Source organism: Anguilla anguilla, chromosome 2 (assembly GCF_013347855.1).
Source record: "Anguilla anguilla isolate fAngAng1 chromosome 2, fAngAng1.pri, whole genome shotgun sequence".
NCBI lineage: Eukaryota > Metazoa > Chordata > Actinopteri > Anguilliformes > Anguillidae > Anguilla > Anguilla anguilla.
The window spans coordinates 4,467,172-4,491,996 of NC_049202.1; the positions used below are offsets into that span (position 1 = coordinate 4,467,172).

A 24,825-nucleotide genomic window follows, 5' to 3' on the forward strand; every position below is an offset into this window, starting at 1 on the left:
GCATTTTTGTGCGTTTTAAAAGTCTTGTAGACTTTTTATATTGTCGTCGGACCACATTTCAATTAAAAACTTTGTCTCCTCCTCTCCCCATATGCTACCACAGCTCATTTTTTCCTTCGTCTTCTACTCTTCTTCTCTCGGTTGTTTCCTGCTCTGACGGAAACCACCGGAACTTCCTGTAAATGGTCCGAAAGTCCGAACCACCCAAAAAAATGTTTTCACACTAGAAACGAACCGAACCATGGTTCAGTTTGATCTGGACCGAGGCCACCTCTTTTCGTCGGACCAAATGTCGGCTGTTTGGTCCGAACCGTGGTCCAGGGGAGGTTTTACACCTGTAAATTTGTTTCGGATCAAACTGAAAAGTCCAAACGAAGTAGGTGTGAAAGGGCCCTAAGAACACTAACTCAAATCCTGGTGGGCTACGGCGTCCGCAAATTTTTGTAGTTTATTTTCTATGGTTAGCCAGTGGAGGCCCTGAAAGCGAGCCACTTGACTTTTTAACCAATCAGTAGCCTAAATTAAGTACAAGGAAGTGTGTCCTGAAACACACAAAATCCAAAAAGACTTGTGACCTTCCAGACCTGGGCCCCATATCTGTGCTGATTAAAACCTGGAACCCTCCCAAATATGGAGCACTGACTGCAGTAAAAAGAGCTGTTGTCAGTTTCACTCTTTGTAAAATGTCCCTGAACCTTGAACCTGTTTATAACAATGACAGAGGTGTGGCTTTTACCTGTATTTGCGCCTTAAACTCAATTGGGCGGTTGATGATCAGCCATTAGGCTGTAGGGCTTGACTGAGATTCAGGCTTCAATTTTCTACCACCACTCGGTACAGTCAGGATGGGGACTATTGATTCCATATTGTTTTTAATCATCTTATGCTGTTATTGTTTCAAGAACACAGGAGGCAACCCCATTGGTGAGTAGGCTCGTGTTTTGCTATTTATGATTTTCAGTTAACAAAAATAAAAATTATGGTAGATTCATGAACACATGAATTGCTGTAGTTTAAAATTAGTTTGAATAACCAACTGAAATGTGTAGAGGTTGCAAAATCTATGTTTTGGTTGTACTTACCCACCTAAGGTTTGGCATATCCAACGGCATTTTTGCAATTCTACAGAAACCTGTAAATGTACTCTATAGAATTAAAGCTAGATGAGGCTTTATTAAGTAGGCTATTTCACTTCAAAGTTATTTTATTTTAATCTAAACAAATTTAGGATTAATTTACTCCAATGACCATTAGCTCTGTATCTGTTTTATATGTAGCCCAACCTTTCTGAGCATGCTAGACCTGAAAAGGGAAAATGAAACCACCGATACACTTTGGACCCAGAACACTCCCAACATCAGTTTGGACTTTGCTCCAGAAGTATGCCCGTGGCATAAACGCTCTATGCAGTTGTTTAGGGCCACAACCGCTAGGGGGGGCCACAACCGCGAGGGGGGGCCACACGACCACGAGGGGGGGCCACAACCGCGAGGGGGGGCCACACGACCACGAGGGGCACAGCCCACAGATTTGTTTGGGGCCACCAAAAGTTTAGGGCTGGCTCTGAGAGTTGTTACACAACAAAGCAATTAATTGTATTACATTTTGATAATCATTTTTAATGACAATAGCATGTTTCCTCTATTCTAGACACATCGGTTCTAAACTGTGATGTGGGGAGCAATAAAGAATTGGGACCTGTGGATGAAGGATACAATGGTAATGTCATCGCTCAATTTCAAGCGTTATTGTTATACTATTAAACCTTATTCATTCCCTTCCGAGTCCAGTGAAGATCCGTCTCACCATTGGCTCTCACTGTATAAACACTGTCATAACAACTGTAGACTAATAATCTATCCAACTGTCGTTCCTTAAAATATTAGTATCAGGCACACTATACCACTGACTGTATGGCATTGTGTGTTTTCCCCTATCACTAAAACTACCGAAGTACATTAGAATAGCACGTAATGTGATATCATGATCTAAACCGCGTAAAAATTGCAGGTGAATGGACGTCGTGAATGCTAACGATCGTTTTAAACGGTTGAAAAGTTGAAGTGACCAGGAAGCAGGCCTAACTGTTTTCTGCTCTTCTTCACACAGGAGCTGTGGAAGAATTTACCGGAGTCCTGGCGGAGTACAACGTGCAACTAGTCGGCTATTTGTTCCCTTCACATATACAGTTCTTGGAGCTGATGTTTTTCCCAGAAAACTCGACGGCTACCGTGTACTCTAAATCACCGTTAGATGCAGATGTATTAATTGAGGTAAGCGTAGCTTGCTGCCTGGAAGCAAATCTGGGCTTGCCCTTGTCTGAAGCTGACAGGAAAATCACTGCAATATCTGATCGCCTAACACAGACTGCCGTAATCAGCAAGGTGCCCAGGTGTGTGATAAGTTTACTGAACGAAAAGACACACACACATCTTACCTTGGCCCTCGGTGCTTAAAAAACCGTATTTCGTTGAAACTCCAATCAAATTTTCCAACCAAAAAAGCAAAATCCATGTCAGATCACTAGAACAGATCATGAGTCACTGAAAAGTTCTCTTTGAAGATTTATATATGTATATATATTTTTTTTTTTTTGACGTTCAGGTTTAGGCAATTTTTTTGTTTCACCTCGGTTAATGGGAAACATGGAAACAACTTGGTTCTGACGGTACACAATCCTAAACATTATAAATCCAATGGCTTTACATATGGTAGGCCTATTTCATTTGCGCACAGTGTAAAATATTCACGGGTCTTTGTTTCTATCTAGAGCCAGGGTGAACTGTATTATTCTCTCCGATGCTCAAACAGTGTAAGTATGGCAATTTGAACACCGGGTATTACGATATTTAGAATTATTACCATTTAGATGTGTTTACTTTGTAATTCTTTTAAAAATCTACCTTCAGGTTGAAAACACACGGGTTCTCATGCTCAACGACAAGAATGACAATACCCCAATTTTCGATGCCCCGGCATACAACTCAACAGTATCTGAGGTAAACATGTTAATGTCGAAGTATGAAACTTGTAGCCTAAATGTGGAATGCTGTAAGAATACCCTCAGACACACCAAACGGCGGAAGAATCGTGTGCTGTCTTACCTGTTGCTATTGGAACGGGGTTAATTTAACGTTATCTTGGTTATCTGAATCCAAAATAATGTTTTAACCTGTCCTCTGTGCTAACAGTTAGCGTATATAGAAAGAAAGAGTCGTCAGAAGCAGAGTTCATTGATCAGTACGACTGGGAATTCCATTTTTTCAACTGTACCAAGTGTTATTTTTCTCTCTGACATCGGAGGATATCTGACAGCTTGGCACCCGGGGCTTGAGAATTATAATCGCGCAGACGTCCCCCATTATAGCTTCAACTCCCGCTTTTCTTCCCTCGTGCTTCTGGCGGCCCCTACAGTCTGAGTATGCCCTAACGTTAGAGCGCCCGCGTTGAGAAACCGTACTCGAATCTGATTGGACATGTCCGTTTTATATCTCTCCGATCAGAGACTGGCTGTGAACTCGGCAGTAATCCAAGTACGCGCCACAGATGCGGACGTCTCACCAGCATACAACAGGATTACATATTCCATAATGGTAAATCGCATTTAGGCTACCATAACTATGTGCATATCATTAATATCTGATCTCACAGGAAAATAAACCAATTAAAAAACACCAAGGCTCGTGGAAACGGTATTGCTCTCAAATATAAATGTCTGAGCAGCACACTGTAGGTAACATAACATTTTTCCCAAAAAGGGGGATACACATTTTCTACTAGCCTACTAACAAAATTGTGCCCATTTAATTTTTTTGCATTTTATTTTTCAGCCCCCCGTCCCCAGTGAGTTTGAGATGACATTTGACGGAACGATTGTTTTGAAAAAGAGCTTAAACTACAACGTAGCCACTGGCTACAGTTTCATGGCGAAAGCCCGGGTATGTAACGTCATAGCCCATGTTCTTGTCTACAGAAATGTCAGGTGTTGTATATTGCATGGTAAGGAAATATAAAATTAAACGATTTCACGAGAAAAAAACAGATGTAAGAAAGTACAAAGGCGTGTGTATTTCCACACTTTTTTGGACATTTATTTTTTTATAGGATGACGGGGATCGTTCAGCCACAGTACCTGTCACTATTACAGTGGAAGACTTTGACAACATGAATCCCTATTTTAATCAAAGTCTTTATAATGCCGTCATTCGCGAACTTGAGGTGAGTATCGTTCGTTAAAAAAAATCAAACCGTTTTACATTGTATTTTTACATTTTTTATATATTAATTCCTGTGTAAAAGAACCGTGATTTTTTCCCTGCACTTCCTCTTTAAGGTTGGAGTGTTTCTGAGCATCCAGCCTGAAGCAATAGAGGCCAGAGATGGGGACACTGGGATAAACCAGCTCATAATCTATAGCATCAGTGCAGGTATTTAACAGCCTTTCTTGTTAGTTGTCCACCCCAAATGAGCTTGGGAAAAATAATTCACAATCAACATGTTCATAGGAAAGGGGGGTCATTAGTAGTTTGGCTTTATTCAATAAAACTCATTTTCGTCTGTGTGCGCGCGTGTGTGTGTGCATATATGTAGATTTCTGTCTATTTGCGTGTGAATCCCAGTTTCTCCAAGTGACTACACAAGCTCCTTCAACATTGACGCTGTCAGTGGCATCATCACTGTGGTGAACAGTCTGGACAGGGAGGAGGTTGCCATGGTGACTGTGAACATCAAGGTACTTTCCCAGTCATCATACTACCAATGTACCAATGTAAAGGCTGTCAGAGCAAGAGACTAAATGTACTGAATGGGCTCTGCAGAAGAGCGTCAGGGCCAACACGTGTTACAGGAATTTTTAGCGAGGCACATGCACTTTTGATACGTGAATTTTAATGAATGGCAGAAGTTTACACACGGTATGTTAACTTTGGGTGACAGGCAGCTCAGAGCGATGACAGCCTCAAGACGGCACAAGCGGTGGTGTCTGTGACGGTCGAGGACGTGAACGACAACGCGCCGGAGTTTGACCAAAGCGGATATTCCGTCACCATTCTGGAGAACACCCCCGAGGGTTCTTTTGTGCTGACAGTCAGAGTCACGGACCGAGACGAAGTATGCCTGTAGTAAAAATGACCTTTGTCCCTTTGAAGTGTAGACTCTTTTGGAAAAATTTTTTTTCTAAATTCCAAGTCAGTGTTCTAGAACTCAATTTTGTTTTCAATTACCAGTAGTGATTGTGACATCACCATTAGAATGTTCAGTTAAGAACATTCTAGTCCCATATTTGTGATCTGGCACCTTAAAAGGTTTAAACACCACTGTTTGAAGACACAGTGCATCGTTCCTCTCTGATCAGTCAGGGTCTTCATATCTTTACATTTGCATTCATTTACAGCTTAATTTATCGCAGCTGAGTTTCTCTACCTCTGCTCCACAGGGCGGGTTCAACGGAACGCTCAGGATCATTCCGGATTCTGCGCCGTTCTCTATAAGCCCCTATGGACCTGTGCTGGTGAAGAATTCCACTGCCCTGGACAGAGAGGAGACTCCCAGATTCTCCTTACAGGTCAGAGCAGCAAGCCTCAGGGCGAGACATGTGGTGCCACAGTGATCTCTTTTAGTACGATCTACTGCGGCCACCCAGTTTCCCACCAAATACCTCTTGTGTCGAAGACAATTGGACCCATGGAAACTTTGAGGCTGATAAAACCACCTTCTCTTCAATGCCATCTTTTACATAAGATGAAAGCAGATCAAAGATTTGATAGAGTACATGTAACTCCTTTCAGACACCTAACACTCATAAATCAGAATGTAATACTGTGTGTATAAAAAATTGGTCACTTGTGGGAGTAAGCTTACATTTGAACTGCTTCACCTTAGTTAATCTCTTAATCGTATGGCTGCAGGTGGTGGCAGTTGACTCCCCCACCAATGGACTGAGTGCTACAGCCCAGCTCAACATCACTGTCCTGGACGTCAATGACAACAACCCGCAGTTCCTGCCCCTCCCGGACCCCGTCCTCATCCCTGAGGGGAACTACTCCGCCCAGAACCCGCGGGACGTCTGCCGAATTTCCACCACCGACCTCGACCAGGGTGACAATGGCAAGGTCACCCTGTCCCTGTCCAATCCCAGTGCCCTGTTCCAGTTCAGGGAGGTGAGTGACGATCAGCCCCTCCCCTAAATCTGCTAGTCATATTTACGTACCATAAACAAGCACGAATCCGTAATAGCTGTGATCGCACACTCATACATGTGTGCATGCATCCACGCACACACCCTCACGCAAACACGTGACCTCTTCTTTGGCTCGTGACCAACCTTTCCACAAAATCTTGTGCAAATCTGTGAATCCATTCGGGAGTTATGCCCCTTTTTGTGATAGGCCACGCCCATCGCCACGTCCCCTCTTGGTCAATCAGTCTGAAAGTTACTCAGCTCTACCTTCGGTCTTGACCAACCTCCATGCCAAATTTCAGCCTCCTGGGGCGAAAACTGTGGCCGCTACGGGGTGGAACACTTTTGTGGACCAACCGACTAACCAACCGACTGACAGACAGAGCTATAGAGCTGCAGTCGCAGGCAGCTAATAAAAATAAGGGATGCACCAAGCGGCCAAAACCAGACTTCGTTTTTGAAGCTCATTTCCTGGTGTTGTTGTTCCTGGTTGCTCACTAGCGCCACTACGGTTGGCTCCAGTATAGGTGTTTTCATATCCGGTTTCTATGTAAGTCTACGGTACAAATGAGGTCAAAATACAAAGTCAATAATTTTTTCTCATGAGAACAAATAGTCACAATATGTGTATTTTATTCGTCTTATGACTGTCCATGGGTCGATTTCATGATTTATTGTGTCATTTGGGCACTGTTATAATATTTGTTGTGGACCAATGAGGTACAGTTTGCGTCACTTCCTGATTACTGCAGAGGACTAAGCTACAGTAGGGGCTACAGTCTATGGTCACTGGGGTGGGAGGTGGCGCCTCTTGGCCTTGACATTGCAGCTCCGACCACGGTCCACCTGTGCAAAGTCAGAAAACGCAGGCATCCCATTTCGTAGTGATTTCATTATGGCGTGTGCTATTTACAGCTGCACTAGACGACCATAAAATAATCCTCCTCTGTAGTTTTTCGGTAGCCGAGTCATTTTTACTATTTCCTTTAGCCTACTTAACCAAATAATTTGTTGGCAGAAAGCGTAATCAGCTTGCTATATTTGGTAGTCCAATAGCCTGTGCTAAAACAGTTCGCAACTTCGGCTACCAAGCTAACCCTAAGCTGCAAATATTCAATCTGTCAAACGTGTTTGACGGCTTGTCAGTCGTGTACATTCCGTAAATGTCTACCTGGGCCATGCTTCACGCATGTGACAAAGCTACTATAATCCTGATTTTGGGATAAACACTGCAAAATTTTCAGTTTCACGAAGCGAATTAAGAGTCTTAAGGTTTATTTGCTGAATAACATGCAACACACGATGAAATCACACACAGAGAATTAAACGAAATTAACCATCTTTGTAAACTCCGTTAACCTTTGATAATATATTTTAAAACATAACGGCAGACAGTCAGCTAGCCTCAAGTTCGTTCTGCAATCGTTCGTTGATGGGCTTTTCCGCACCAGACTGTCAATCACATTGTAAAAATCACAAGACCGCTTAACTCTATGGTTTTGGCTCCAAATCGACAACATGGCCGCGCCCGCCATTGAGCTTCAAAACGTGTTTTAGAGACCCACGGAGAGAGTCAATGGGTGACGTCACAGTAGCTTTGTCCATATTTTTTACAGTCTCTGGGATGCACCAATACCACTTTTTCACTCCTGATCCCAATACCGAGTACAGAACTTTCAGTATCATCAAAACCCCAGATGAGGGAATATCTTTTGAAAGAATGGTGTTCCATCTCTCCAGTAGAGTTTCTGGGACTTGTACAGTCTATGCCCAGGTGCCTTGAAGCTGTTCAGGCGACTCCTGGTGGTGCAACACTTTACCAAGATACTTTATGTTGTTTGCTCAGGTCTGTGTTATGGATGGTATTCAATTGTTCTCTGCTCAGAAGTAATGCTGGGTTTAAGAAGGCCAATATCTTTTTCTAACCATGTCTGTTTGCCCCCATGTAGGACGGGACGCTCCTTGCTGTGGGCCCCCTGGATCGAGAAGCAAAGGACGCCTATGAGCTGGAAATAATAGCTTCTGATCACGGCACGCCACAGAGAATGGTACTGCTACAGCGCCCCCTGCTGAGATAATCTATTGCATCTTAACCTCTTTGTGAAAGCCCCCTAGTGGCTAGGACACAGGCATCCTTAGATTGCTCAACTCAGACATTTGTTGCACCTGCAACCAGTCTACCAGTGGAGACAACAAACTCTATGTTCTAGCTTTATTAGTACACAATGCACTACAACAATGCTAATACAGAGTTTCTAAGTGCCACCATTGTGGCGTATGTTGTCCATTTAACAAGCACCCCTTCCCTGCAGTCTTATTTGCGACTATACCCCCCAAGCATGACACACTGAACAATAGCGTCTATCTGGGAGTTCATACAAATATTCTTTCAAATTTGCATTCCATAATAGCTACAAAATAATGCAAAAAATTTATGTAGATATTATTATTATTATTATTATTATTATTATTATTATTAATAATAATAGTCTCACTGAAGGTTTTGATTTCTCCCTACCAGAATGTTACTCACATCACGGTCACCATCACAGACGTTAACGATAACGACCCAGAGTTCAGCCAGACCACGTACTCTCGGGACATCCTGGTGAAGGACGCCAAAGAGGGGGACCTGGTGCTGACGCTGTCCGCTACGGACAGGGACGCCGGAAATAACTCTCGCATCACATACAGGTGACTGTTACGTCATCACATACAGGTGACTGTTACGTCATCACATACAGGTGACTGGCCCAGCTATACGCTTGGCAACATTCCCTCACTTTGAATACGGCACACATTATGTGGGCTGAGGGGGTTGGTAATTTATTCAATTAATCATATTTGCGACTCACATTAAAGATGTATTTGGCAAATCAATCTAGTATGGTATTCACAAGAGTGTTGCCTAACCATTTGAGGTCTTCAGTAAGCTTTGTTTTTCAGCTTACATCACAGTAGTTAATTGATGGCAGGTCAAATTCACAAGAGGTGGGGAAATATGGGACAGGGTGAACTCCCCATATAGGACGAGGGGCCATAGTGTAGTGGGATTTTTGGCAACCGGACTGTAACTGTGAAAGTTGTGGGTATGACTTTTAGCGAAGGTACTTAAAAGCATATCTGACTGAAAGTGTAATGTCCCATATTATACGGGACAGTTGGCATCCCAGGCTCTGTGTGCTGAGGTTCTCGCTCTCTGGCTGCTCAGTTTCCCTGCAGGCTCTCCTCTCCTGAAGCTCAACAGTGAGACGGGTGAGATCACCGTGACCTCTGACCTTTTGGAGATCACAAAGGACACCACGCTTAAGCTCACTGCCCTGGCACAGGACCACGGAGAGCCCCAGCGCACCTCCACAGGTAAAAAAGGATCCCACACCGAACTTTGATAAGAAGCAATGCCGTCCGTTCTGTAGTGATATAGCAGAGGGCCGCAGCTGCTGTTTTTCATTGTGTTTCAGCATTTAAATTAAGGTCCAAGAGGACTATTGATTCATACCTGTCAACCAGAAAAAACCTATAACACTGCAGCCCTTCAGAACTGCATTTATATTTTGATATTTAAAGCAACGTTTTGCAGAAATGTCTATTTTTGGCATAAAAAATGTAATATGTAATACATGTAATATCAATATAAAACAAAAATGAAGAAATAATTAGCATTTGTGTTAAGTAATAATCATTACACTTTCTTATATGTAAGGGGAATTGCACTTTATAACACTTCTGCTTCTCCTGACTGATATTGTCCTTCTAATGAATGTGCCGCCCTTCATTTTTTGATGAGTTATTTCATTATGTTAATATTTTACGCTGTTTTGTTGTTTTCCTTTACAAATGCAGGAAGTAGACCCAGGGAGTTTAGTGTCGAACTTGAGGATGCATATCATTGCGCGACTTCTGATGTTGGCGTACCTGCAGACAATAACATTAGGTTGGTCGTAGAAATAATGTTGTATGACTACTAGCTAGCGAAACCGAAAATGTCTGAGGACGAAGGAGATTTTGTTTTTGATCATGGGATTGTTGTGCCCTATCGATTCGAGCCGGAATACATAGAAGAAGCTGGCTAATTTGCAGGCTGATCGTGCGAGAGCGAGAGCGAATCAGGAGCGGGCCGAGATTGAGGAACCACAGGCTATTCCCAGGACAAACGGCAACTGGTGGTAGACATCCTATGTATCACAGTCAGACGCGATAGCGTTAGCCAGCCCACATAGTACCTACTTCGAGCGGTTCGACCAACGATGGGAAAACGGTGGGTACAGCTCCAGGCTTCAGACGGTCGCCTTGGTAGTCGGTGCCTTCAAAGTGGTCACTTCATACCCTTAGTCCTCGTTTGTGAACTTCTTCGGCTGTTATGTTGGGGTGTCTGATTACATCCAGCCATGTCTGGCACAAAGTTGCATCGTGTGGAAAACTATGAAAATGTGCTTTCAGGTCAAGTTTAAGGGGGGCATTATAACAACCAGGTACAATGCACCTCATTATTACACCGATATCGCATCAAACAAAAGCTAGCAGATGTTAGTTTGTTCGATTTCAACGCAAAGTTAATGGAATGTTTTGCTTCGCTTCTTCTCAATTTTGCCATGAAACGAAATCAAAGAAGAAGAAAAAACTGGAAACCGTACTACTATGTAGTCTTGCGCTAAAAAGGTCTTTGTTTCTAACGTTAGACATTTAAAATGAAATAGCTAATCGAAAAATGAAGGGCGACATTCATTAGAAGGTCAATATCAGTCATGAGAAGCAGAAGTGTTATAAAGTGCAATTCCCCTTTAATTCCTTTCTACATTATTAAGAAGTATTTCTTAATTTCTTTGTCCTATATTTTTATACATAAAATGATTATATTCATGCAAACAAAACCATTTTTTGTTTTTGGCTTTTATACTTTATCTGAAGAAAAGCACGTTTTCAGCTTACAAAAATGGCAAGTTACTCACACATACAAAGCACTGTCTATAAGTTGTTAATTCAAACTTGCAAAATCTAGGCCTGCCATTATTGATATTTGAATTAGGCGAAATTATAAGAAATAATATTGGCTATCTATGCTCAGACAAATTAAACAAGCTGTATTCCAAAGCAATGCTACCCTAAATATTTCCTTAATTATTTCTTGGCCATGTGTTTTTTCATCTTACCCTCTGAAGAGAATGTGGTTGAAAATCGATAAACGTGCTGTCATGAAAACCATAGCCTGATTTCCCCTTCATGACTTTTCCTAAACATATGTAGTGAACATTGTGATATAATTTTGATATCAATATTGCATTAGGAAATATAGTTGCATCACTTACTTAAATGACCTGGAACAGGAAAATTGACCATATTTTATCTTGCCTGTACCCTTTTGATGATTTAGATTGCTGCATGTATAATGTTGTAGCTGCAGCCCCGCAGAACAAGCCGCAGGCTGGTTGAAGCCTGCAATAGTAGTCTGAGGTTCAGGGCCTACCTTGTAGTCATGTAGCTTTAAGCAGTGTTTCCATTATTCGTGCCTATCCTGTGCATACATGTGTCTGTTCTTCTTTTGCAGCCACTGTCCTGGTCTACCTTTTCAGACCGGGCGTGGACTTCGAGAGCTCCGTCTACAATTTCATCGTGGCGGAGAACGAGCCGAAGGGCACGCGGGTGGGCGTGGTCAAGGCCTTGACGGGCAACTCGTCGGTCCAGGTCACCTACACGCTGAGGTCGTACAGGCATGTGTTCTCTGTAGACAAGCAGGGCGTGGTCAGAACGCTCCACCCCCTGGATAAGGAAAAACAGGAGAGGTACACCATAGCGGTGGAGGCCAAGGACTCCAGGACTCCGCCCAACACCGTTGTCACCATGGTAACGCAGACCACTCTCCGGCCTTGCCTGCATTACTTTACTGCCATTTAGCCCACACTCTTATCCAGAGAGACTTACAAATGGTCTTGAGGGACTCAACCAGATATTAGGATGTCCTCTCTACACTCTGCAATACGCGAACACACAACATCACCTGTGGGTTCTCAGCCAAAATGTAATTTTTTCTTATCTCTACTATCAGATATCTAGGAGTAAATTACAGCTACAGCCTCTGAAGCTGGCGGTATACTCAGTAAGAAGAAAGAACTTCAGGATTGAGAACCACCGGCGAACATGTCCACGAACACCGTTGTCGGTATACTCAGTGAGAACACCGCACCGGTTAAAGTCCCTCCACGCAGCTGGGGCGTGAATAATTACGAATAATTACGAGGCAGCTATTAACCGGGGCTGGAATCTCACCCAGACCTCCGTCTCGTGGCTACGCCATGGATGAGAAGGGCTACGCGAGATCACAACACAAAACAACAATGGGGGCGGTGATAGAAGCACAAATGCGACAGAGAGAGGAGATTAAAGTGGCTTTAGTTTATCTACCTATGCAAAAGAAGAAAAAAAAGGCGAAGGAGTACATTCGCCCTCTGAATCAGAGTAGGATGGAGAATGGAGAGTTTTGTCTGTACATTCGGCAAATGCAGAGTTTAGACGAGGAAGTCCGCGTTTTGATGACTTGCTGAAACGAGTAGCACCATTCATCAAACATGCGGGAACTCACAGAAATCCCATCTCTACAGAAGAGAGATTGGCGTTGACTCTCCGTACATTAGCATGTGTAGCCAATAGCTGAGAGGGGGAGGTCGGAGAACAAGAAAGACATTTTCTAAAAGTTCTCCCTGGAGGCCGTCGCACACTTCACCGTAAGAACACTCAATGCCGCGTGTTTTTGTTCTTCAGTTGTTCTCATTGCCTCTTTTTGCTAAAAAAGTTCTACTTACTAAGTATACCGCCTACTTGAGTGTGTTACATTTGAGGAAAAATGGGAGTCCTTCCTTAGGAGCTACCCAGGCCTTGAGGAACTACTGGAGTCCATAAATGGCCTTAGTACGAAACAATTTATAATACTGCATTCCCTTGCCCTTGGGTATAGTCTGGGTTTTTTAGTTTTTTTCTGCCACTCTGATGAAATACCTCTACAAACACCCACGTGGTATACCATGATGCTGGCACAAAGGTGGAGAGACTGGGACAGTCTCCCCTTTTCCTTGCATGGCTTTCCAAGACATTGTTGACACTATGATGGAAGCCAGTGAACCACCAAGGGCCAGGTTCTTGTTGCATCCCTTTGGAGAACAACACTCAGCCAGGACAAACCCCAGAATGTGGAGTCAACCCCCACAGAGTCAGCTACTGCAGACCACTCCACCCAGAACCAGGACAAAGGTCAAGATGCCACAAGCACTCCTTTTTTTCCCACTGTATGGACAGAACACAGGTCAAAACTAGAAGAGTGCACTCAGTAGAGTACAGATCTCCCACCAGGTGTGTTAGCTTTGCTGATGCAACAATAGAGGCTACACAATCAACGCAACCAGACAAATACAATATTACAAGTTTTTACCATGTGCCACTGAAAATCCCAAAAACGTTGATTCAGTGAAGTAATGCTAAAGGTGGTGACATGTTAGCTAATGTCATTCATATCAGCCATGATGTGTTAGACAGCTAAAGTTGATGTTATAGTCTGGCACTTTCGTTTCAAATCTGGACAGGAACAATCTGGACGGGAACAATTCCAAAAGACCAGCGATGTGAAATATCAATTTCAACATGAAAATGGCAACAAAATAATTGCCACAGATTCAAACATTAACGTACCCCATTAGTTGGCAGATTATTTTGTTGGCATTTTAACATTGAAATTGACATTTTACATCACTGGTCTTTCATTCCAAACGGAAGCAGTTGTTAATCACTTGCAGCCCCTACCGGCCAGTTAGGAGGAGTGTAGTCTGGACAAACGCATGTACAGCTTCCCTATTGGTTAATCAAACTGTCTGTCTCAGTGTGCCGGTCCCCCCCCCCCCCCCCCCGGACACTCCCTCTGTTCCGTGTGTGCTGCAATCTAAGTCCCGACTGAAACACACCAGCGAAATGGACAAAGCTATCAAGCTAACCCAAATTATCTGCTAAAAAATTTGAAGATTTTAATTCTGTTATATCACAGACTTGCCAAATACATGGCGTGACTTCGTTGAAGGACCTTCAGCGCATATGTTTGGATTCGCTGTTATCGAACAGAGATGTACTCGCTTGCTTGCCTACAGGATTTGGCAAAAGTTTAATTTTTCAAGCGTGGCCTACGGTATGCAGTCAGCTATCAGATAAATACCCAGAAAAATGGGCAGAAGAAGCAATGGTTTTGATTGTTTGCCCGTTACAATCAATACAATAATTTTCCCCAAATAGTGGCGAATTGATGCGAGTCGGTGGAAAAGTTTGCCTCCGGTAATGTTTTCCAGTGCACGTTTCAGACCACGCCTGCCCAAAACACTCTTGATTGGTTGGGAAAATACAACTATCCTGGGAAGGTTGCCTCCTTCGTTTATGCCTAACAACGTCAAGGCATTGGCCAGGCTCTGTTGAAGTGAAAAAAGAGACTGGCTCGCAAGGCTAGGAGGAGTGTGGCGTTAGCCGTCAATGTATTTCAATGGACAATGATGGAAATTAATTCAAATAAAATACTTGTCGTTGACCGATTTGCAAAATATTTGAGAATTCAGGTCTTTGGCCTGCTGCCAGCATGCACAACAAGTATTAGGCCGATCGGCCAAGTAGTATGCGAGATTAGCTGCGGACAGATACACAAACACAAACACACACACACACACACACACACACACACACACAACCAAACGCATAATCCCCTCTAGGCTCTCGCCTGGCGGAGATAACAATGGGCTTCGCTCACCACTCCAGCACTCCCACCCCCCCCCCCCCCCCCCCCCCAACTCCCCAGAAAAAAAAGAAACCTGCCTGAGGGACTGCAGCAGTTCAGGGGGGCAGATCGTATAGACATTAAAACTTCCAATCAGAATTTTTTATAAATTAAATGTCAGATTGCAAGAAAACTTAAAATCAAAAGGAACATGATCTTTGTGCGTTTTTCAATCACCCTGGGTCTCCAAGACACCCCAGGCTTGTATAAATTTAGAAGACCTCCAGAATGACTGTAATTGCCCAAGGGTGTTCCTTTGATGTTTGTGGAGGGGAGGCAGACAGAGAACAGACCTATGGTCAAAAAAGAACAAGCTACTCAATCACAAGTGACACTGCTTGGACTATGAGCATGTTTGCCAGATCAAATTATGCTGTCCTTCTCTCAAAGAGCATAACTAAAAACTAGATATCTGACAACTCTGACAAAATCCTTGACTGGACAAGGAACACTGACCTGACAATACAGAAAATTACTTTTTCAAAGTGTATATCATGCAACGATAAATGGACACCTTGTTTTCCAGGTATCGGTCCAGGTGGAAGACGTTAACGAGGCGCCAGAATTCACCAGCTCAAGCTACTCCGCCAAGATCTTCAGCATTATTCCATACAAATACCCCATTGTGCAAGTGGAGGTATGACATCACACGGGCAGCAGTAGTGGAACAGCAGCACATGAACAGCAATGGTGCTGAGATCAGCACATGAACAGCAACAGAGTTGAGAACAGCACATGAAAAGCAATGGTGTTGAGATCAGCACATGAACAGCAACAGAGTTGAGAACAGCACATGAACAGCAATGGTGTTGAGATCAGCACATGAGAACATGAGCACATGAGTTGAGAACAGCATATGAGTTCTTATACTGGGAGATCAGGGTACAAGCAACAATAGTCTTGACAGCACGTGAGCAGCTGCAGTGATACAACAGCAAGGGAGCAGCAATAGTGGATGAGCAGCACATTGCACCTGCAGTGCAAGTGCCCAGCCTCGTGGCCCTAAACGCCCCCTCACCCTCTGTCCCAGGCCACAGACAAGGACGCTGGGCAGACCTGGCAGCTGGTATACAGCCTGGCGGAGGGCAGCCCGCTGTTCGACGTGGAGCCCTCCTCTGGACTGGTGTACGTGGTGTCTGTGGAGGGCCAGTCGGGAGAGAAGTCCCTCAAGGTGAAAGCCACAGACCCCCAGGGCCTTAGTGCCACCGCAGACGTAAAGGTAAGCAGAGGTCTCCTGCTTATTACTGGTGGTTTATGAGCCTCTGGGACAATCACGGTTCTCAGTGTAACTGGTATAACCTCCAGAACCAAGTGTTAGCAATGGCTGTCAGCAAGAGATCAGGTCAGGTCATGATATTGTAACAGTCAGTAAGAGCTAACTTAACTTAAGATGTTGTCTGTTCTATATGTTAGCAACTTAATATAACATTTGGATCTTTCAAACGGAACTCAAAACTCAAAAAGGTTTTTCCTTCACATTTTTTTTTGTCTGAAATTTTTGTTCGTTGACATTTCTGGGTTGATATTTGAGTTGGTATAAGTCGCAAATATCTTTATTGTTTCCAGCCACTGAGGAGTGCAAACCAAGAACCGCCAAGTTTCTGAAATAGCTGAATCGAAGCTGCTTAGTTTGACTTATAAAATGACAAATGACAATTTGAACATAGTGTACTGGACTAATTAAGGGTACAAATACATTTCTGTATGTGTCCTAAATGAACAGAGTAATATGTTTTGCAAAGTCATCATAGCTGAGAATGTAACTGTCAAAAGTCCTCATGCTGAAGCCACACTATACGCGGCGACGGCCACCGCTAGGCAGCTTATTAACATTTTTCAGAGCTAGGTTACTGCAAAAATGAATTTTATTCAGACTGGACAGTGATAGTAGCTAACGGCGATAACTAAATTCCAGAGCCACCGACAATTTCAGAGACTTTTCTCCACGCTACTTCCTCTTATCAATGTCTCTGTAGGAAATTTTATTAAGTTGGGAAGCCCAATACGGAAATTACGAGTTAGGTCCTCCATTGTGGAACAATAGCATGTGGAACTAAAATTAGAAAAAAATTGGGACAATTTACTTGACGGATCATTAGATCAAATCAGATTGGTTACCGCGACGCGGCGAGGGGGTCAAAGTTGAATTTTTGCCATCTCCCCCACGGCTCGCTGCGCCGCCGGCAATCCCAAAATGCCTTGCGGGGTCTGGCCGCCACCCCTCATTCAAAATGAATGGAGGCGGCTCCGCTGCGCGGCGGGGCCGTGTATAGTGTGGCTTCACCGTCACCTGTATCTGACACTACTAGGTGACGATCCAGGAGAGCAAAACCAATGGCGCTGTGGTCATCTCTCTAAACCGACCTTTCAGTATGGTAGACGAGAACGTCCGTGACATGGAGAGGTAAGATGATCACAAAAGCAAACGTCAGTATTATAAAATCTGTCCGCACTGTGGTAAGGTACTCGCACTTCGCACACTTTTATGGTAGGAAAATGGCAAGCATTGTTGGGCTCAATTGCCTGTTCTCATCATTATGTTACAGTATGTTATGTTATGTTATGTCATGTTCTGTTATGTATTTATCTATATATGCTTAAAATGCACAGGAAAAACACTGATAGGATAATGAGCTAAGAGCAATATCCATTTGCACATTATATATGTATGTGTATATTAATCTTCTATTGTGAGGCTAACTGCCTGTTTGCTTTTCTTGACACACCCCAGGTCCTTGGGGCTGGCACTGAACTGGACAGTGACAGTCATCAGCATTGTGAGTGCAAACAGTGCTGTGGGTGGAGTCAGGTATTCCAGGGACAACGTCAAGACATACGTCACCTTCATCGCCACTGGCAGTGATGGCACAATTGTTCCCGCTAAAGACGTCGTAAGGTAGAACTGAACCACCACCTTTGGTTAGCCTGGGCTAGCCTAGCCTGGACTGGGCTACTGCGGGCTGTTACGCAGCTGTTAATGAGCGGCGGGAATGTGATGTCACCAGGCCCCACCCCTTGTCGTCCACAGGAAGCTGGAGAGCGAGAGGGAGACTGTGACGGCCGAGCTGACGAAGGTGTTTGGAGAGGGCGTGGAATACGCCGTGGAGACAGAGCCTGGTGCTCCAGACCACTTCCAATATACGGTCACCATCGTTATGAGCGTGCTCTTATTGCTGGTGATCTTGTAAGCAAGTTTATTTTGTGCTAATTTCCATTTATTTTGTGCATCGAGCAGCTGCAACACAAACATAAAGTCCAATGCATGGATGAGGCCAAGCATGAAATCCAGACCGTGTCAATGCTGACTGTGGCTGGTAGCCCCACAGAGTGATGCATAATTGGCAATTGCATTGCCCAGGGTATGGGAGGGTTCAGTTGGTTAGGGGTCCGCTTTTCATCCCTCTCTAGGGACTCTCACTGGTCGATTGGGCGCACACAGACTACATGTCAAAGCCACATGTCAGACGTCCTCCTTCGACTCAACTCTGCATGAGCTTGCCCCATGTAGGCCCCATGTAGGATGTCAAATTTACATTAAAGTCAAACAGACAAAACTGTGGCTACTAAGTTTCAGATCTCAGCCAAACCCCTAAACGAACAGCTGACACATTGGTTGCCTTTGTACATTTTTTCATTAACTTATTTGAACTTTTTAGCAGATCAGCACCAGTAATGGATTTTACTCATATTTCATTCCAGGCTTATCGCACGGTCAGATTCGATGAAGGTAGGAATGCAAAATCTTTCTATTTTTTCTGACCATTAACTGAGCCTTATTAGACGGTTAAAAACAGTTAACCAATAGGCTAAGCCTAAAATCCATAAAAACAGCAGATTGACATAAGCATATAGCCCATAGGAATCTGCAACAAAATAAAATAATTTAAATACAAGGAAGGGTTTATTAAGACATGGCACCATGACATTTTGGATTACAGATCATAGCAGTGCTAAACACGTTGGTAAGATGAAAAAACACAGGGCCAAGTTACCTGAAATAAGTTAGGAAACATTGGGTATAATTGTTTTGGAATGCAGCTTGTTTAATTTGTGGGAGTTAAGATATTGCCAATATTGCTTCTCGTAACTTGGCCTAATTTTGATATCAATACCTTTAATGGCTGGCCTAGATTTTGCAAGTTTGAATTAATGACTTAAAGACAGTGCTTTGTGTGAGTAACTTGCCATTTTTGTATGTTGAAAACGTGTTTTCTCCAGATTGTCTTTATCCCAAACTTACAGTAAGTGTATATAGTTGTACTTAAGTGTACTAAATTGGGAGACTTTTTACAAACATAAAGTATATAACAAAGTATTGTAATTGAATAGGTGAGTTGTAAGTATTGTAAATACACTTTTGGTACAATTTTGGTTTATCACTGCTGTGTTCAAAATATAATTTAGCATTCAAGGTTATTTGACGGTAGTGTAGAAGTGCATTTATAGTGTAGTAATACGGGTATCTGTACTATATATTAGAAGTGCTGCCATGACACATAATACTGTATTCAGCATAATGGAAATCCATCCATCATGTAACCCACTTATTCCTCGTCATGGTGGGTTGGGGGGGCGGGGGGGGCTGCATGCAGTGGGCAAGAGGCAGGAATACACCCTGGACAGTGCGCCACTTCCATCTCAGAGCACACATGGCCAGGATTTTAAGGGGCCCAGATGTGGGCAATAAAGATCAGTTGAATACATTAAGAGGAGTCTTAAACAGTGCTAAGCTTTCATCTGTGACAAAAGATTGACTTCATAGTCATTTCTCCTCTTCTGTTTAGAAGCTGATCAACTTCAGAAAAAATAGGCAAACCGACCACCAGATGAGCAATATCAATGCAACCTCAAAATGCTACGATGAAACAACAAGCCCGACCCAGAACACTGTGGACTCATCGCTGCAAGCGAATGTTCAGAAAAGTGCTATATAAATGCAATGATTCATTCATCGTGTTAAAACTGTCTTTCATACGGTGAATCAGCTGTTACACGTTATACATGCTTAATATATAGCTGTAGGCGTAATCAACATGAAACACGCATACAGTGCCTTCGGAAAGTTTTCAGACAGCCCGCTTGGAGTTTGCCAAAATGCACCTAAAGGACTCTCAGACCACGTCTGGAGGAAACCAGGCACCGCTCATCACCTGACCATTACCATCCCTACGGTGAAGCATGGTGGTGGCAGCATCATGCTGTGGGGATGTTTTTCAGCGGCAGGAACTGGGAGACTAGTTAGGATTGAGGGAAAGATGAACGGAGCAAAGCACAGAGAGATCCTTGATGAAAACCTGCGCCAAAGCACTCAGGACCTCAGACCACAGCGAAGGTTCACCTTCGAACAGGACAACGACCCTAAGCACACAGCCAAGACAACGCAGGAGTGGCTTCAGGACAGGTCTGCGAACGTCCTTGAGTGGCCCAGCCAGAGCCCGGAATTGAACCCGATCGAACATCACTGGAGAGACCTGAAATAGCTGTGCAGCAACACTCCCCCCATCCAACCTGACAGAGCTTGAGAGGATCTAAGGAGAAGAATCTGTGAAATATGTGCGCTGCAGTCCTTTAGCTAACATTACCTTGATCTCAAACAGAATGCATCGAATACAAATACATTGATGAATGTATCTGGCTGCAGACAGGAACCGCTAATATAATTCCACTTCTAATTATCTGCTTGCTTGTCTTGAAAGCCTGTGTGGTGCATGAAAGAAAGCAAAATATTTTGTCAGTGTTATTTTTATATTATCTTTTTTCATTAAAAACTAGCAAGCTATGTATACAATGTAGAGTAATATAATAAATGGCTTGTCATCTAAATACGATACTGGGTCATTTTCATTACTTACACAAAAACAAGAACATGATGTTATTGCAGATAAGACTATTATTAATGATAATAGTAGTAATATCAAAATAAAAATATAATCAAAACAACATAAGCAAAACCTAGGTCTCCTGGATGAAATGCTCAACTCACACATCGGTTCTGTGCAGTGAATTTTAAAGACCCTGCTGGCTCAACCCCCCTCCCTGTGGCTGTCACAGCCTCATGCTGGTTAATGCACTGGTGTGCCCGTGTAGGCTGGCACGTGCATGGTGAAATCATTACAGGACATTAATGCCATTTAGCAGACGCTCTTATACAGAGCAACTCACACAACATCCTACATCGCATCCATTTATACAGCGGGATATATACTGAAGCAATTAAGTGCCTTGCTCAAGGGTACAGCAGCGGTGTTCTACCTGGGGATCGAACCTGTGACCTTTAGGTTACAAGACCAACTCCTTACCCGTTATACTACACTGCCCTTATCGAAACATGCAGGCCTAAAACGAATGATAGAGATCTTGAAGTTATGTTTGTAGATCAAGGACCATGCCAGTAACATCTGCTTTTACATGCTTTAAACCTTTTTCATTACATGATATCAATTGCAATGGGAAATTGGTTATCACCCTTTCGAAATAAACAAGCACGTAACCGTCCAGACCCACGGCTCAACTCACTTCTGCAGACACATTTTAGCTGGCACCACCTGCGCATGCCTCCCACAAAACGTCCCTGAAAGGTCGTCTGTGAGTAAGTGAGTGAGAGTGACCACAATTCAGGTCCTCCATGAGTGAGTAAGTGACCACAATTCAGGTCGTCCATGAGTGAGTGAGTGACCACAATTCAGGTCGTCCATGAGTGAGTGAGTGAGTGAGTGACCACAATTCAGGTCGTCCATGAGTGAGTGAATGAGTGACCACAATTTGCCATGCATAGCCCACAGCGGCAGTTCCTGCGCGCCGTGGGAAAAAGTATCATCCACTAGGTGATTTATCATTTCTTTACCGGCAGTCTTCTTAAAGTAAGTGGTGAGGAGCTCTGTACATATGAGGATGAGATAAGGAGCAGATACTACGTTCCAGGTCAAATCAAGTAGAAGAGCCAAATCTTAACTTTATTTAATTCCCAATTCGTACTTAGTTTTAATAGCTTTGCAAAAAAAAGCTGTCTCTTAGTAATCAAGTAGAAAACAAAACGTGACACAACGCAACTCTGCCTTCCCCAATTGGTTTAATTTTCCTTGAAAAATTGACTGAAATCCTATCTGCCTTAAGTTAATTTTTTTTAAACCACAGGTAGCCCAATACCATTGGCCTGTAGTATAAGTACACAAGGTACTGAAGAAATATGGCAAAGAAGGAGTTGGGCTTACATGTGTAGAGCAGTGTAAACATTGTGGCAGCGAGAAATTGCAAAGAAGCTTAAGATCGCCAGCTGCAGTGGTCAGTAGCCAGTCAGAGGGGCAGACAGAATTCCAATAAATTGTTTAATTGTAATTAATGTTTTTTTTTTTAATGTGTCTAAGATTATTTTTTATAAGTAAAACTCTAATAACTTTCTATTGTAGGTAGAAATTGAGAAAAATGTTTATAGTTTGGTTTGTTATGCAATAAATAAATCTGCATATATTTTGTGTGTCCAGGACACGCGTGTGTATGGAGTTCCGATGGCAGCTCAGAGAATTCCGTGTCACTGACGTGTAAATGGTGGCAGTACTTTAGCGCGGATGTGACTTCCTGCAGTCCACTCAGGAGCGAAGATGTGCTTTGTGGGCTGTGGTTCCTGCTCACCAGCTTTACTGAGTGCTAACTAGTGCCGGTCTTTAGACACCTACAGCCGGAAGGAGGTCTAAATCTTTGCACTGTAGGTCTTCTAATCCTAAACCATACTAAGAGACCCATGTGAACTGTGACAAACTAGGCAGCTGAAAACCATTTCATGGGTTTAAAGCACAATACAAATCGAAAATTTTTAAAGGTGACGTCAGCACATTTCACAGATGTTTTAGAGACTTGCACAAAAATTATAACTGAGGAGGTTTTACTTGTGTACTGAGTTTTTTGCGCAGTAATGTATTTGTGACTGTAGGTGGCAGCACTGATGTCTTTTTTATCCTTAGAACCAGACCGTTATTTTTTGCTTGTAGTGACAGAATGAGGAAGGAGTTTTCACACATAACTGCATGAGGACACCTCATTAACTGCATTTTGGATTTTATACAAAGAGAAAAACAGATGAAAAAGAGATAGTACTGCATACTGTCTTTTAGGGTCAGCCATAGATATAGGCCTACCCCACATTCTTACCCCATTCTAAAACTAAAAGAGCGTGAAGATATCAAGAAAACATCTGTCATGTGTACTGACCCTAGCGGTTGTCGCTGTTATTGTTGTTGCTGCTGCTCCTGCTGTTGCTATCCGTGACCGTGTGCATCCCTCGTGAACTCCCCGGTCTCACCACAGGCAGCACAGATAAATGTTAGAACTAATCACATAGCTGCCCACAAGTTTGGTTTGGCTCTGTTGTAAACAAAAATCACATTGTAGCTGTGGTCAATGTTACTGAATAACTGCCTATATGTATACTCTACAATTGTCTTTTATAATAGTCTGACACTCCTGATTTAAGGGCCTTTTCACACCTGAAAGTCCGCACCTAGGTCCGAACCAAAGTTCATGTTTTTGTTACATTGTATACATTTCATCCGGTTAGTTCGGGTTTCACATTGCAATTATGCGAGCGCACTGAATAACTTTACATGACATACTTACGTCCTGTCGTCATCCCCTACGTGGGCTGCGTCTCCCTATACTGGACATTGATTGGTTTGTAAATGGGCGTGCGTCTGACATCAGCGTGTTGTCAGTTCGGCAGGTAGCCTTGAAAAACTTACACTGCTTGAGAAAAATGAATCAACAAATTTGTATCGTTGCCACTATAATATTATTATGGCATTACTACCAGCAGCACCAACTTCAAGCGCAATACTCGAGGCTTGTTCAAATTCAAAAAACGAACGTCCCCGTCGTGCGAAGACTGTATCGTCGCCGGCAGGAAAGGAGGAGAAGACTGCAAGCAATCCTGCGAGCCCTGGCACAGGCAAAAAAAAAAAAAAACATGGCTACATTGGAGTAGTGAGCAAACATTAGGCTACTCACCAATTTCGGAAGTGTTTTCTGTGGCACTGGGCACATCGGCAGACGCACTTGATGTTGATGCTGGGGAAGACTCCACCACCTTAATGGGTGAGTGTGGTGTGGGGATGGCTGGTTTAAGCAGCCACACCTGTCCTGGGTCAAGCTAATTAGACCTGGCTAGTTATCTAATTGGTTAGGAATTGGATAATTGGCCAGGCTGATTGGACCCAGGAACAGGGGTGGCTGCACCTGTGTGTAGTGAGGCAATCAGTGCGCACAGGTTAAATCTGCCATCTCCACCCACACAAAGGAAGCCTCCGTCATGACTGTTTTACATCTGCTCACTTTGGCTGTAACATCTTGCCAACCTCGTAAATAAACATGGGCTATTTGAACAGCATCTCCCTGTGTCTCTGTGCTGGAGGGCCCTGTGGAAAGCCACTTTGGTGGCCTGTGGCAGGCTTGTTTGCCACAGTGAGCTTGTTGGGCGAGTGCCCAGAATGCTATCAGGTCGTCATATCAGGTCGTCATAAAAAGGACCTTCTTATCATTTCTCGATGCACCCTTATCTCATGGCATCGCACACCTTTGTATACTGCTGCCGCAGTTTCTTTATCTTCAGGTGGCATTGCTCTCCCGTCCTCTCATGCCCTCTCGGTCTCATCCTCTCCAAAAATACCTGGAAAGTTTTGGCATTTTTGTGCGTTTTAAAAGTCTTGTAGAATTTTTATATTGTTGTCGGACCATATTTCAATTAAAAACTTTGTCTCCTCCTCTCCCCATATGCTACCACAGCTCATTTTTTCCTTCGTCTTCTACTCTTCTTCTCTCGGTTGTTTCCTGCTCTGACGGAAACCACCGGAACTTCCTGTAA

The 24,825-nt window shown here is 43.4% G+C and overlaps 1 protein-coding gene across 1 annotated transcript; it reads left to right on the top strand.

Annotated features, from left to right (window-relative positions):
- Window positions 1-287: 287 nt before the first annotated feature.
- LOC118221310 (cadherin EGF LAG seven-pass G-type receptor 2-like) lies at window positions 288-20,123 on the top strand. Its single transcript, XM_035406263.1, has 24 exons — window positions 288-924; window positions 1,651-1,719; window positions 2,110-2,273; window positions 2,771-2,812; window positions 2,910-2,999; window positions 3,504-3,593; window positions 3,831-3,938; window positions 4,105-4,218; window positions 4,334-4,427; window positions 4,620-4,732; window positions 4,936-5,109; window positions 5,435-5,563; window positions 5,907-6,158; window positions 8,128-8,226; window positions 8,700-8,872; window positions 9,390-9,538; window positions 11,724-12,019; window positions 15,502-15,612; window positions 16,006-16,194; window positions 17,285-17,379; window positions 17,707-17,871; window positions 18,004-18,159; window positions 18,675-18,702; window positions 19,760-20,123. The coding sequence occupies exons 1-24, from the start codon at window positions 846-848 to the stop codon at window positions 19,907-19,909; spliced, it is 3,129 nt and encodes a 1,042-aa protein (XP_035262154.1). The 5' UTR covers window positions 288-845; the 3' UTR covers window positions 19,910-20,123.
- Window positions 20,124-24,825: the final 4,702 nt, after the last annotated feature.

What these genes read in the sequence shown, in the direction of transcription:
- LOC118221310 (XM_035406263.1), top strand. Translation starts at nt 846, where the DNA reads ATGGGGACTATTGATTCCATATTGTTTTTAATCATCTTATGCTGTTAT. An exon ending in CTCTCCGATGCTCAAACAGT is followed by an intron (nt 2,813 to 2,909) that starts GTAAGTATGGCA and finishes ATCTACCTTCAG; the next exon opens with GTTGAAAACACACGGGTTCT. An exon ending in ACGGCACGCCACAGAGAATG is followed by an intron (nt 8,227 to 8,699) that starts GTACTGCTACAG and finishes TCTCCCTACCAG; the next exon opens with AATGTTACTCACATCACGGT.